Source organism: Mytilus galloprovincialis, chromosome 6 (assembly GCF_965363235.1).
Source record: "Mytilus galloprovincialis chromosome 6, xbMytGall1.hap1.1, whole genome shotgun sequence".
NCBI classification, from domain to species: Eukaryota; Metazoa; Mollusca; class Bivalvia; order Mytilida; family Mytilidae; genus Mytilus; species Mytilus galloprovincialis.
In genome coordinates this window covers 101,665,441-101,681,077 of record NC_134843.1, presented here as the reverse complement: position 1 = coordinate 101,681,077, position 15,637 = coordinate 101,665,441, and the positions used below count along the sequence as shown (strand labels likewise).

At 32.3% G+C, this 15,637-nt stretch overlaps 1 protein-coding gene across 4 annotated transcripts in view; it reads right to left on the bottom strand.

Annotated features, from left to right (window-relative positions):
* Positions 1-1,147: 1,147 nt before the first annotated feature.
* Positions 1,148-15,637, bottom strand: part of LOC143080969 (anamorsin homolog) — a 79,847-nt gene continuing 65,357 nt past the window's right edge. For all 4 annotated transcript variants that reach the window (XM_076257172.1, XM_076257174.1, XM_076257175.1 and 1 more), the window contains exons 2-7: positions 9,780-9,939; positions 6,668-6,891; positions 5,865-5,976; positions 4,912-5,049; positions 2,577-2,695; positions 1,148-1,362 (exon numbers count right to left, since the gene is read on the bottom strand). In XM_076257172.1, the coding sequence (XP_076113287.1) occupies positions 1,249-1,362; positions 2,577-2,695; positions 4,912-5,049; positions 5,865-5,976; positions 6,668-6,891; positions 9,780-9,939 (867 nt within the window). In that variant the 3' untranslated portion in view covers positions 1,148-1,248. The remainder of the gene's footprint in view (positions 1,363-2,576; positions 2,696-4,911; positions 5,050-5,864; positions 5,977-6,667; positions 6,892-9,779; positions 9,940-15,637) is intronic.

Below are 15,637 nucleotides of genomic sequence, written 5' to 3'. Positions count from 1 at the left end.
TTTTATTTTAGGTTTTCCGCCTGTCAGACTTGCGCAGATGGGTGTACTCAGAATTTATGATGGTAACGTATTTATTGACATAATATGTATTTATCATCCAAATTATCTCCCTTTGTTGTAAAAATGCCAGTTTTAGGCATTAAAATTAAAATATCTATTTTAACTCATTGGTGATGTATATTTCTTTTTATTATTTTCAAATGAGCTGTACTTAAACTAAACTTTTGTAAAATTGGAGCGATTTCTGTAATTTAGTTGTTTTTTTTATTCAACAGAAAAAAAGTAACTTTACACAAATGTATGCTTCTTTCGAAGACAGATTGTGAGCGTAAATGAACGATGACCCCATCTTTTTATTTTATTTTTCTATTAAGTATAAGATAAAGTTCATTTGCAGAAAAATATAGCGAAATCCTATATTTAAAAAAAAAAATTGATTTAGACCCGCGAGTCACCTTAAAGCCCCTAAAATGAATAGTGTAAAAACATTCAAACAGGAAAACCAATGTTCTAATCTATATAAAAAGCGAGAAATACCTATGAGCCACACCAACAAACAACCACCACTGAACAACAGGCTCATACAAATGCAGTGGGTTTAAACATTTATGAATGCTATATGGAGGCTTGGCACCACTTATTGTTGACAGCCTATAGTTACTTACATCCACTTCATTTAGGTCTCTGGTGGATATTTGTCTCATAAACAATCATACCACATTTCCTTATTTTTATTGCGATAAGAAGACCACTCGAACACCAAGGCTTAACAAATGCAAGATGAGCACTGGCAACTAAAAATTCACTGATTAATTGGTGTTTAAAGCTACTGTCAACACTATTGTGCAATTTTATGCGGTCAGTTTTTATTGGAAGAGGAAGCCAGATTCCCCCAAAAAACCACTGATTTTCGATAGGAAAAACGACAATCCTTGTTAATTTACATTAGAGTTGATTGCACCAGCATGAGCAGGGTTCAAATTCACAACCTCTTTGTGGACTGGCTGGTGATTACAGTAGTTGAACAACTAAGACCACTTGGCCACCTATGCCTCTACTTAAACTTGAACAGTTAGGTAAACTTATGGAAGGAAATTACACGTTATAAAATTTTGTACTGAAGGTAATGAATATGAAGAAAAAAAAATGTAAACCATGAATTTATTTACAACCACAGAGCTTTTACATTGCACATATTCTGTAATCACAACTGAGTACATGTATCAATTATTGATGGATTATGTCCTATCACTGGTCAGCTGTCAACTGTCTTTCACTTAAGACCACTTTCTCTCCTGGTTTGAAAGCTGGCATTCCAAGGTAAGGACATGATGAGCACCTAAAGGCGTCACCTAGGTAACACTGAAAATACATAAATTGATAAATAATCAGACAAAAATATGAGAAATAAAGTAGAATATGAAAAAGCTAAGATATAGCAATGGTCAAGAACCTAACTTGTTAATAGGTGACATTCTTTTTGTATGTTTTATTAGTCCTTTGAGATTTAAAAGGCAGTGATTTCTGATCTCTACTGAATAAGCGTAATCCAAACACATGTTCTTGTACTTGCTTCAGAAACCTCTTACGATGATGTATCATTTGTAAAAGCTTTTCGTTACTTGGATCATTTGGTTTTGATGGATAGTTTAGAGTCTGCTTAATCTATTCAAGAATTTTAACCTCTGGATGATTTTGAGCTTAACATATTATATAGACACCAGGGCTCCCATTACTTCAGAAACATAGGGAGAAGTAACTTCTCATTTTGAAACTGATAGGGAGAAGTGGTGAGATTTGTCTAAGACCTTCGTCTTACTTCTCATTTTGAAACTGATAGGGAGAAGTGGTGAGATTTGTCTAAGACCTTCGTCTTTTTGGTTTTGTGTAATAATCTGTTAAGAATCAATCATTCTATAATAACTTCTAAATTTCTAAATATAAACACTAAATTTTGCAAGTGATGTTAGTTTTCTAACATATTATACACATTTATATGTAACTTAAATGCACTTGGTACATTTTTAGAGAGTTATTATGTGACAATTAACATTCAATGTCCCATAATTTAAACTAGGTTTGCTTATTATTATGTCAAGATAACATAAGCTTCTAACAGGGACTAAAAATCTGAAAAGGGATTCAAAGGTCTTTGTTTTCAACATATTTTGAGAGAAATAAGAAAATGCTTTGGAAATAAGGGCTGTTCTATTAAAGCATACAGGGGACACAGGGAAGGCACTCACTATTGGTGGGCTTCAAGGAAGCTGAAAATTTAAGTGAAAATCTTAAGGTCACACCATTTTGATAGTGCCTTCCCTGGACATCTTATACATGTTATATGTTTAAATAGAACAGCCCTGAAGGATTAATTATTTTTTAAAGGTACATAAATTTCCTAATTAAATAAAAACATGTTGGGTATACTGACACTACCACAAGAAGGTGTAGCAGCCTTAGCCTTAGGCTTCTCATTCTCAAGTTCTTCAGCTAGACCACAAACACAGTTTTTACAGAGTTATCTCCTTGCAGTGTTAGGTAGCACCTTAAATAATAATATTGTTGGGTATACTTACACTACCACATGAAGATGTAGCAGCCTTAGCCTTAGGCTTCTCATTCTCAAGTTCTTCAGCTAGACCACAAACACAGTTTTTACAGGCCTTCTTCTTCTTAGGACCAGTTCCACATTCAGCTGAAATAAACAATAGCTACAGATACACAACATGTATGATTATTACTGTTTTCTCAGGGGACTAATCAGTGGTTCACCTGTATGTAAATGAATTAACAGGACTTTTAAAACCAATATTTGAGTCTTTTGATACCATGCAATTTACTTGAATATGAATAAAAGAATCAAGGCTTCCAAAACAGTCAAATATTCCGGACATTTGTATTATGTCCGGTAAAAGTCCAGTTGGGCAAATCTTGAAACGGTCATATACTTTTTAGTTTTCAAGGCTTTCCTAACAGTCGGTCATTTTAACATAATTCGCAATCTTCTTGACCCAACCTCCTGTCATAAAAGTGACATGATGATTAATTACTATCAAAACAACCCCTACTTCAAAACTTTCTAATTAGTTGTTGGACAGCTGAAATCTACCTGTTCAGGTGACAAGTAAGCTACTTTCATTACCAGACATCGTATAAATTGATCTGTCTATTCAAAGTTATTTGTTACATTTCAGGGGTTTGTATCTAATTAATTTAGTTCAAAAGATTAAAATTATTAGAAACATCTTTATAAACATGATTTGATGAAAAAACTTAAAAAGCTGGCATGTCAGTTAACTGCTAGTAGTCTGTTGTTATTTATGTATTATTGTCATTTTGTTTATTTTCTTTTGTTACATCTTCTGACATCAGACTCGGACTTCTCTTGAACTGAATTTTAATGTGCGTATTGTTATGCGTTTACTTTTCTACATTGGTTAGAGGTATAGGGGGAGGGTTGAGATCTCACAAACATGTTTAACCCCGCCGCATTTTTGCGCCTGTCCCAAGTCAGGAGCCTCTGGCCTTTGTTAGTCTTGTATTATTTTAATTTTAGTTTCTTGTGTGCAATTTGGAAATTAGTATGGCGTTCATTATCACTGTACTAGTATATATTTGTTTAGGGGCCAGCTGAAGGACGCCTCCGGGTGCGGGAATTTCTCGCTACATTGAAGACCTGTTGGTGACCTTCTGCTGTTGTTTTTTTATTTGGTCGGGTTGTTGTCTCTTTGACACATTCCCCATTTCCATTCTCAATTTTATTTAAATGAAAAATCATCAGAACTACATTGATACCTGTATCAAACGTTTGTTTAAAGTATATTGTTGAAGAAATAACGTGAAAAGAGTTTCTTCAATCAGTCGTACACGTATTTTACGTATCCGTTTCTGGTCCATGTTTTACCATTGTCAAGTCAACATCCGGTTTAAGAAAATGTGATTTCAAACGAAACAAAAAGTTTTTTACAACGTCATTTTGCACAAATAAAGAGTCTTCAGCAGATATGAGCACTCTGATGTACTGCCAATTTAACAGTTTACATCAAAACATCAAATTAATATCAAAGTAAAGTTTAATATCCCTTTTTTTTTTATCTAATGACGTAATGTCAATCATTGGGATGGCCAATTGCAAGTGATTTCCATGATTGCCTTTTGTGACTTAGTCTTTAGGGATTAAAATCAGGATCAGATATAAAATGTCCGGCTGGCTTAAATACTTTTTGGAAGCCCTGAAAAGAATACTGTGTAAATATAAGGCAAATACCAGTAACTAAGCAACACATTTAAACTACATTAAACTTTCAGAGGTTATCATATATGACCTTCAAAATTAAACACATGCAAAAACTGAAGAAAAAAAAGCTCTTAATCCGCAGGGAATCTTTACAATTGGTGAAAAATTCAACAATCAAAGGTGTCTCTTTTCATTCATCCTAATTTGGAGGATATAAATAACCATTATCACCTTACAGATAAATTGGAGGATATAAATAACCATTATCACCTTACAGATAAATTGGAGGATATAAATAACCATTATCACCTTACAGATAATTTGGAGGATATAAATAACCATTATCACCTTACAGATAATTTGGAGGATATAAATAACCATTATCACCTTACAGATAAATTGGAGGATATAAATAACCATTATCACCTTACAGATAATTTGGAGGATATAAATAACCATTATCACCTTACAGATAATTTGGAGGATATAAATAACCATTATCACCTTACAGATAAATTCATGGTATTATAATAGTTTTTTTATACAATTGTGAGTAAATACATAAATTATTTTACCTTCATCTTATGAGAAAGACAGACATCTATATAAATATCTGAAGTAGTAATTTTTTAACTACATTCTGACCTGTCCACTAATATTATATATTTCTGTACCTCGTAGTGTTGAAGGATCAGGTTTCTTTAAGTCATCAGCATCAAGTAATGCATCATCATCTACCAGATCATCATCCAATATGTCGTCTGCTGATAACTTCCATACCTTAGCTACATTGTCATCCACCTTTGTTGGTTCTATAAAACAAACAGCTTTATTCAACATGTATCAAAGATGAGTTAATATCACATTTTATTAGGAAAAAGAATAAGTAGTTGAGTTATCTTTCTTGGAAAATCCAAATTAAAATGACAAACCAGACAAAATCACAGCTGTGCATTCATTAGATTTCACTGTTAATATAAAAATAACAAGATAAGGTATGATTTCCAAGTGACAACTATCAACCAATATCAAATAAAGTGGATGTATTGTTAATAAAGATTTCCTGCTTTAACTGACAGTATCTAAAACGTTCAGTTAAACTTTAAATTTTACAATGTTAAATTCTCTCTTGAGACAGTTTTAAAAAACATATTACTTAGAAACAGGGCTATAAAAAAAAAACTTCACATGACTTATGAACCTTGAGATGAGGTCACATTCATATTTTAAAGATATCTGCCAGATAGACATGAACACCTTACAATCATGCCATGCACTAAATATATTTGACCTATTGTTTATAGTATCTGACAAATTTCTTATTTGACCAATAAATAATGAAAATGAGGTCAAGGTTTGTTGAAACTTGCCAGACAGACACATGTGTGCACATAGCAATCATTACATACACCAAATATAGTAACGGTTGACCTATTGCTTTAATATTTGTCTGAGAGAAGGATCAAACAAAGAAAACTGAACATTTTGTTTCCTACAAAACAGGAATACAAATGAAATAACTTGTATTTAACTGAAATTTCAAAATCATATTCTGGATTTCTGCTGGGAGTTTCAAGAAAGGACTAATATCTCTGACTGCTAATAATGAGGGGAATTATTTACCCACCTGTTTTCTTTGCAAATGAGAGTTTAAGTTGAGTTGATGCTCCTACTTCGTAGTCTGGCTTTTTACACTTGCACTGAAGAATTGCTCTGTTAGAATCGTCAGTCTTGATTGGCTAGTAAAATAACAAAAGTTAATCAGTGCTCTGGGAATTAATTTCATTCTTTCATGAAAATAGAAGTTAAAATAACAAAAGTTAGTGAGTGCACTGGAAACTAATCATGTTTATAAACTGTAAGAGACATAAGGATCATATAAACTTAAATCCTGAATACTTCCTTTTTTCAACTTTCAGTCCTAATTGGATGCATTTTTTTTCTTTGAATTTTCTATGCAATATGAACTTTTCAAATCAAGTTTGTGGTAAACTCTTATAGATATAGGCAAATAAACCCAATCTTTCATGATGCATAGGATTTTTCAAATTCCCTCATGTTTGAATCCTTTGACTGCCTATTGATATTAATGTTCAGCAATGACTCATGGTTTTTATCCTTAAAAGGGCTTTATCCTTAAGCTTCTGCTTCAAAGGGAGAATAAAAATCACTGGTAGAGCTGATTTATTCTTCTTCTAAAAATGACATGATGGAGACTCTTACAAACACTGAATTACAGTTAAGGTGAAAGACCTGCACCAAAAATAGTCAATCATGGTTGTTAATATTCAAGTTCCAACTTAAAAGGGACTGGAAAACTTTCAAGGCAATAAAATATTATAAATTTGATAGATTAGTATCATTTTATCTACCAGCAACTTAATGCAGATTTCTAACAATTATAAACTGTGAAGAAAGAAGTGAAGGTACCTGCTCTACTTGAACAAATCCAGATAACTTTAACAAAGACACTATTTTCTCAGCCTCTGGTGTTCCTCCATTGGACCCATTATCCACAGCCTGTTGTATAACAAGTGTACCTCCAGGTCTAAGTAGACGACATACTTCACCCAGCTGATCTATACTGTGCTTTGTACTGTAGGGAGGAACAATACCAGACACTACCACATCAAATGCTGAATTTGAATATGACGCTGTAATAAACAAAACAAAATGTGTAAATACTTAACTGTGTGTAGAATGTAAACTGGACACAATCACATCAAATACTTAACTGTGTGTAGAATGTAAACTGGACACAATCACATCAAATACTTAACTGTGTGTAGAATGTAAACTGGACACAATCACACCAAATACTTAACTGTGTGTAGAACGTAAACTGGACACAATCACATCAAATACTTAACTGTGTGTAGAACGTAAACTGGACACAATCACATCAAATACTTAACTGTGTGTAGAACGTAAACTGGACACAATCACATCAAATACTTAACTGTGTGTAGAATGTAAACTGGACACAATCACATCAAATACTTAACTGTGTGTAGAATGTAGACTGGACACAATCACATCAAATACTTAACTGTGTGTAGAATGTAGACTGGACACAATCACATCAAATACTTAACTGTGTGTAGAATGTAAACTGGACACAATCACATCAAATACTTAACTGTGTGTAGAACGTACACTGGACACAATCACATCAAATACTTAACTATGACTATGTGTAGAATGTAAACTGGACACAATCACATCAAATACTTAACTGTGTGTAGAATGTAAACTGGACACAATCACACCAAATACTTAACTGTGTGTAGAACGTAAACTGGACACAATCACATCAAATACTTAACTGTGTGTAGAACGTAAACTGGACACAATCACATCAAATACTTAACTGTGTGTAGAATGTAAACTGGACACAATCACATCAAATACTTAACTGTGTGTAGAATGTAAACTGGACACAATCACATCAAATACTTAACTGTGTGTAGAATGTAAACTGGACACAATCACATCAAATACTTAACTGTGTGTAGAATGTAAACTGGACACAATCACATCAAATACTTAACTGTGTGTAGAATGTAGACTGGACACAATCACATCAAATACTTAACTGTGTGTAGAATGTAAACTGGACACAATCACATCAAATACTTAACTGTGTGTAGAATGTAGACTGGACACAATCACATCAAATACTTAACTGTGTGTAGAACGTAAACTGGACACAATCACATCAAATACTTAACTGTGTGTAGAACGTAAACTGGACACAATCACATCAAATACTTAACTGTGTGTAGAACGTAAACTGGACACAATCACATCAAATACTTAACTGTGTGTAGAACGTAAACTGGACACAATCACATCAAATACTTAACTGTGTGTAGAACGTAAACTGGACACAATCACATCAAATACTTAACTGTGTGTAGAATGTAAACTGGACACAATCACATCAAATACTTAACTGTGTGTAGAATGTAAACTGGACACAATCACATCAAATACTTAACTGTGTGTAGAATGTAAACTGGACACAATCACATCAAATACTTAACTGTGTGTAGAATGTAGACTGGACACAATCACATCAAATACTTAACTGTGTGTAGAATGTAAACTGGACACAATCACATCAAATACTTAACTGTGTGTAGAATGTAAACTGGACACAATCACATCAAATGCTGAATTTGAATGTGATGCTATGATAAAGGACAAAATGCAATTTGAACAAACATATAACATTTAAGATACAAATGTATTATTAAATATTTCTTTAATTCCTACATTTTATGTCAAGGTCCTGGTGCAGGTCGTCAAGATTATACCAGTAATCTTATTTCGAATAATATTTGAATTTAGATAAATTCAGTAAAAATGACAATAATTGAATGTATAACTTTAGTTACCTATTACTATTTGGTTGGAACAAATTTATTACACTTTCTTTGAGAATATATTTATATGCACTTACTAGGTCATGCATCATATTTAATTTTCCCTGAAAAAAGCCAGGAATGGCATACTTGGTGGCTGTCTTTACTTTGTTTGTTTTGTACAAGAATTCTCATTGTTTTGTTATTTTGTTATTTTGTCATAGGTTTATGAACAGTAATGTTTTTGGTGAGTTCGAAAAATCAGTGCTGATATTTTATTTTTACCGGAATTAAGTGTCTATGAAATGTACACTTTACAATCTTAAAGTCATGATACACTTTTGTAGCTGATCTAGTGCTTATAAATGTAGTACTTGAGATACAGACTTGACAATGAAAACTTAGCCTTGATCAATGATCAATGAAATGAGGTCAAGTGAATCCTATCCGACAAATATGTAGACCTTGCAAGGATCATATACCAAATAAAGTTATCCTATTACACATACATACATAAGCAAAATATTCACATGACAAAATATTTCTTGAAGCAAATACTAAACCAAGAACAATGGGCATATATATATATTATTAAAATATAATATAGAAGATGTGGTATGATTGCCAAAAGGAAAACTTTCCACAAGAGACAAATGACACAGAATATAACATCTATAGGTCACATGGCAGACTGTACATGGTAAGAAGCATCCAGGTCTTCTATTTCCTGATATATATAGCTTGAACATTTTGAAACAAATAGCTTATGTCACTGATGCCACCAGATTTAGACACTCCATCATGTCTTACATTCTCAAGGAAGAGAATTTCTGTTAACAGTGCTTGGATTTAATAGAGAAACTTTCTATTTATACAGAACCTGAATCATTATTCTAGAGTAAAAATTTAGGAAAAGCAATAAAAAGTGAGCATGTATTGCTTCGTTTACATGAGTAATTATCACACAAATATGAACAAGTAGACCCATGGTGACATGTCTGTTTTTTTAGTGATCAGGTATTTAAAAAAAAGTCATGAAAGTAGAATGTCAATTACCTATTTTTCCGAAAAACATGAACAATAAATCTTTCAGTCTTAAAATACATTACTGCCTGATTAAAATGCATATAAACTAAAGTAAATTAAAATAAAGCTTTATCTTTGTTTTAACTTACTGATCTGAAGTCTGTCTAAATTTTCCACTTTAATAGATCCTGCCTCAGTAACCTTATCTGACAAAGTCTTTACAGTTTCTTGTAGATGGTCACCTTCTAAATTCCCAGACCACAGTAACAGCACATCATTTTTCTGAGAAACACAGTCTAAAGCCATGATCTGCAAGTAGTTCATATTTCTACAACTATATTAATCAGACAATAAAATTGAAAATGGAAATTAATACATAGATTTAAGGAGATGCACAATTTGTAAAAGTAAACCATGTATATAACAATCTCACAATTGTGTTGCAGTGGTTGAAAATGATACTGTTTTTCAGCATGAAACAAGAGATAAAGTATGGTTACATGCATTTTAGGCAAGTCTTTTCAATATATATGTTTAAATATTGTAACTGTCTAATGGCATCCTTGTTCATTTGTTTTTGTGTGTATGGATTTTTGTGGATTGAGGAAAACTTGCAGTTTCATTGATATTTGATTTTGTGGTTTTGCAAATCTCTGAACACATTCAAAAATTATTTTTAGCAAATAGAAAATTTGTAATTCCTTAAACATTCAAATTCATAGATCAATTCTTCCCACGAAAACCACAAAATTTTGTATCCAACAAAAAATAATGAATCCACAGTAATTTGTCCCAAATTTAGCAATGTTAGATCTTCAAATCTATGTTAGCAACTTTTTGTTTTTCACTCAGCTCGATTTGAACACTTCATGCTTCTGTGACATCGGGGCAACACCACCTGCACCGTGTCCAGCGCCCTAGACCACTTAACCACATAGGCTTGAATGTGATAGTCCATGGGTCACTGTGAAACTTTCCAAATATGAGAAAATAACTGGTAGCAGGTAGTTGAGGGCAGACTCAGCATTTTCTAAATTACTGAAATAGTTAAACTCGGTGTAGCAGCTATTGTAAAATTATCAGAGCAGAAGAGTAGTTGTTTACTCAGTGCAGCTTAGGCTACAAAAGCTGGAATAACAATGTCAGTAATGCACATGGAAACAATGCTCAACTCGATGTAGCGGCCAACTTGGTGTGGTTAGCTACAAGAGAACGAAGCAATGTTAGATGCTACTTAGTGTAGCAAGAACTACGAGAGCCAGTAGACAAGTGTGCTACAAGAGCGGAAAGGGCATTACTTCAACATGTTCAAATTGATGTGGATGAAGATAGCAAAAACTGATAAACAAAGGAGTAGGTCCAGTAAGACCCCTTTTTGGCCCCAAAATATAGCAGTTTTACAAAATTGTTAAAATGTAAACTTTTAGTTATTTATTGGACAGTAGAATGATTCTGCTACATAAATATAGGCTGTTTTTGACATTACAATGCACATATATCGGGTTCTAGCACCATTAAGTCATGCTAAATTACTGAAATCTTCACAATTCTAGCTTTTTAGTTGAATTTTAGACGGTTTTCGTGTAAAACGAAAGTGGCCCCATTCGTGTTCATCCTTAATATTGAAATATAAGTTGTATTTTATGATAATATATAACATATATAAAGGTTGAGCATGAACACGGATGCGGCCACTTTCATTTTTGACAAAAACCATCTGAAAAGTGATATTTTTTGGCATATTTGGTAGATTTTTCATATTTGAGCTTGAATCGGATCGTTTTTAATGACTAAATCAGTTAAAAATTTTCACATAAACTAGTTAATTCAAATGAAATAGACACTTAAATGTTCAAAAAGTTGTGAAAATCTTTCAACTTGCTAGGGGGGTCTGGGGGCATGCCCCCCAGATTTTTTTTTAAATTTAGATGCAAAATCCTGCATTCTGAGGCATTCTGAGGCCTTTTAAGAAGATGTTTTCAGTCTGAAAAATAACTATTTCATACTTAAGTATTTATATCTTCATAAAAAAAAAAATGAACACCAAAGAAATCTAACGGCAGGAATTTGTTTGTCAAAACTTGCATTTCTACTGTTAATGAATTGATGATATATCTTAAATATTAATTGTGTTAACATTTTTAGTCAAACATTAACATTTGTATATTCCAGACCTACTTTAAAAAAAATAGTTCCTAGATTAAAGATTAATTGTCCCTTGTGACATATTTTTATAAAACATCCATGAAATTAATATGTCCAAGCACTTGGGACAATTTTTCACTAAGGGAGACACTATTTTATAAAATAGTTTAAAAATGTGATATTCTGTCCCTGAACGTAATTTCACAGATGAATTGTGAAATATAGTTCAAGAAGATACAATTTCATGGGACATTTTTTTTGCTTACAAAAAACTCATCAACAAAATAATCAAATTAAAAATAAACAGCTGCGCCATGAGCGCATGATACGCCCGACATCTTGTGTGGAAGTTTTAATATGCAATAATCATAAATAGTTTCTGATAAAGTTTTAAGCAATAACCATTTATTGTTTTTAAGACATGGCGGGACATGTGAAACCCCCCACCCCCCCCCCCCCACCCTGTTTTTTTTTTACAATTATCACTAAAATAAAATTTTGAATCAAACCAAAAAGTATACAGATCTTTAGATTAATATAAAAAAGAAGTGTGTACAGTTTCAAGCAATAATCATAAATTGTTTTTGAGATAAGGCGCGACATGTAAAAAAAACCCTCCCCTTTTTTACAAAATACTCAAGAACTCAATAATAAAATTTTGAGTCATCACCAAAAAGTATACAGATCTTTAGATTAATATAACAAAAAAGTGTGTAAAGTTTTAAGCAATAATCATACATCGTTTTTGAGATACGGCACAACATGTAAAAACCCCCTCCTCCTTTTTTACAAAATATTCAATAACTCAAAAATGAAATTTTGAATCATCACCAAAAAGTATACAGATCTTTAGATTAATATAACAAAAAAGTGTGTAAAGTTTTAAGCAATAATCATACATCGTTTTTGAGATACAGCACGACATGTAAAAAAACCCTCCCCCTTTTTTACAAAATACTCAATAACTCAAAAATGAAATTTTGAATCATCACCAAAAAGTATACAGATATTAAGATTAATATAACTAAGAAGTGTGTAAAGTTTTAAGCAATAATCAAAAATCGTTTTTAAGATACGGTGCGACATGTGAAAAAAACCACACCCCTGTTTTAGTTACAAAGTGCCGTAACTCAAAAAGTTTAAATCATATTTTCACCAAAAAGTATACAGATCATTTGACCATCATAAAAAACAACTATATTAAGTTTCATGAAATTTAGATAAGTCGTTCTCAAGTTACGGTGCGACATGTTTACGCCGGACAGACGGACGGACAGACACCGGACATTTGTATACCATAATACGTCCCGTCAAAATTTTGACGGGCGTATAAAAACCAATGTTTTTGTTTAATTTTATTTACATAAATAAGTTGACTTGTCCCCTATTTTACTTTTGGTTTCTGATGCCGAGTCTTCATGTTCCAACTGATTTGTCTCATGACGAGTTTTAACCCTGTTCTCGTTAATACATTATGACATGCATACATCCCGGTACGTGCAAAGGACGCTTTCTGATACCAATGGCTTAGTCTTGTTATCATCATCACCCCTCAGCTCTCAAAAAGAAGCTCATCACATAAATATTATTACCGGAAATTTACTTTCGTTTCAGTCCATTGCAACTGTAATGATAAATCCCGAGCAATACGAAAAGAATTATGACGACATGACAAACGCTAATTCGATAAAGACAGAGAAGATCGAAAAGTTTTCATCACCACGTGTACCTTTGTAAAGGAGTAAAGGAAAATTTCAACAGCCTTACAGGGAACCTTTCAACGCTCTATTTTAAGAACGAAAGGACATTTTCAATTTAAACTATTTACGCGACGACTATGTAATAGATAAGGCTAAACTATGCACACGATTTATCAAGATCTCTGATGTGATTAATAATAAAATATAATCAAAGAGCTGATAGCTCTGAAGTGGAAGAAGGTGAATAAAAGGTAACTTGAATTACCATAAAAGCAGCCCCACTTACCCAGGCTGCTTTGTTCCATTATCGTTAAAATGTATTTTTTTTCTTCAAACAAGAAAAGGTCATAAGTACATGGATTTCCCATCCGTACAATCATTTTCTATGTTCAGTTGACTATGAAAATTAGGTAAAATCTTTAATTTGGCAGTAATTAAGAAGATCATATCAAGAGGAACACATGTGTACTAAGTTTCAAGTTGATTGGATTTCAACTTCATCAAAAACTACCTCGACCATAAACTTTATAACCAGAAGCAGGACGGACGGACAGACTAGAAAACATATTGCCCATAAATGGAGCATAAAAATAGTAAGACTTGTTACATACCTGCCAACTTTTGAAAGTTCCCATATGGGTTTTTACTGCACAACAATTTTAAAGGTTACAATTTTTAGCGACGTATTTTGCAAGATCTGGATTGTCTAGAAAAAGTGTCATATTTGTATGATGAACTTACATGCCTTTTCCTTAAGTCTGTTTGCATGATTCTAGTTATATATTAAATTGGTAGAAAAAATATACATGAAGCTAGCAGACCAGGGTTTATTTTCCAGATTAAGAATATTAGATGCTTGTTGAAATTTCCAATTTTGAATTATGCACAAAGATGGACCTTTAACAGGTTGGGAACAACACTCCAAATGAGGGTAACCTAACTGGAAGTTCATCACAACCCACTGTAAAAAATGAACACAAAATAGAATTTTTCAATAAAATGCTGAAAATAGGCTTTAAAGTATTAAAATGCATTGCAAAAAACAAATATTTCATTAAATAAATTTAAGTAGAATATTCCTATGATATTCCTTTTCATATTGGATACAAATTTTATTGAGTCTACTGCAGACACTTTGTAGTCAAAGTGTTTCAACTGAGGTACTACACAGGCGTCAAAAGGCGTCATTATGGAGTAAAGGGGGTGGCGTCAAAAAGCGTCATTATGGAGGAAAGGGTTAAGTACTGAATGGTCAAAACATCATGTTTTTTTATCGACATAAATTTTGTCATAAATGTAACCAAATGATGTAGAAATTGTGTTTTTTCTTCAAATTTCCATCAAATTGTAATGTTTATAGTTCCATTATTGCCTCTCTATTTGAATAAAATAAAATAATAAGAAGAATCTGTTTCTTGTTTTGTTTTGTTTTGTTTTTGACAAATGATTGTTCACTGCTAGCAAATGAATCATTATCTTTATATATCTTATCTGTATATATTTTTGTTCATGTCTTCATCTCCTTATCATTTGTAAATGTATAGACAAATAAGAAAGAAATAAGCTCCACATGTATATTTGCAACATCGTAAATTAATTAAAAATGAAGTCTGTTGTAAACAAAATTATGATATAAACTTCAATTTAATCCTTGAAAGGAGGTCTAGATTGCTAAAATAATTTATAAATTTTAATTTTTTTATTTGTCCAAAATCATTTAAATTCATTTAATCAACATCCTTTAATGATTATTTGATTAAAATATTAATCATTTATAGTCTTTTTACAATTTACATTTTTAAAAGCAAAATAACTGAAAACAGGATAAAACAAAGGGAAGTAACAAAAAAGTATTTCAATATTCCCAATACACATCGTTTTGATAACACAACGGCAGTTAGCCAGAGGTAAACATCGTTGATTACCAGTATGTTTGACACCCAAGCTGTCAAGTGAAGCCATATAATTATACATCTTCTTTGATGTTCAGGTAAAATTTAACACAGGTGTCAATTACACCCGTACAGTAGTAAGAAATGATCAAATATGGCGTCTGAAAAATTTCATACACGGGAGTTTTTTCTCCTAAACGGCAGGTTCACATGTATGTTACGAAGGGCATCTAATTCACATGACAAAGGAAAACCATGAATAAAGACAAC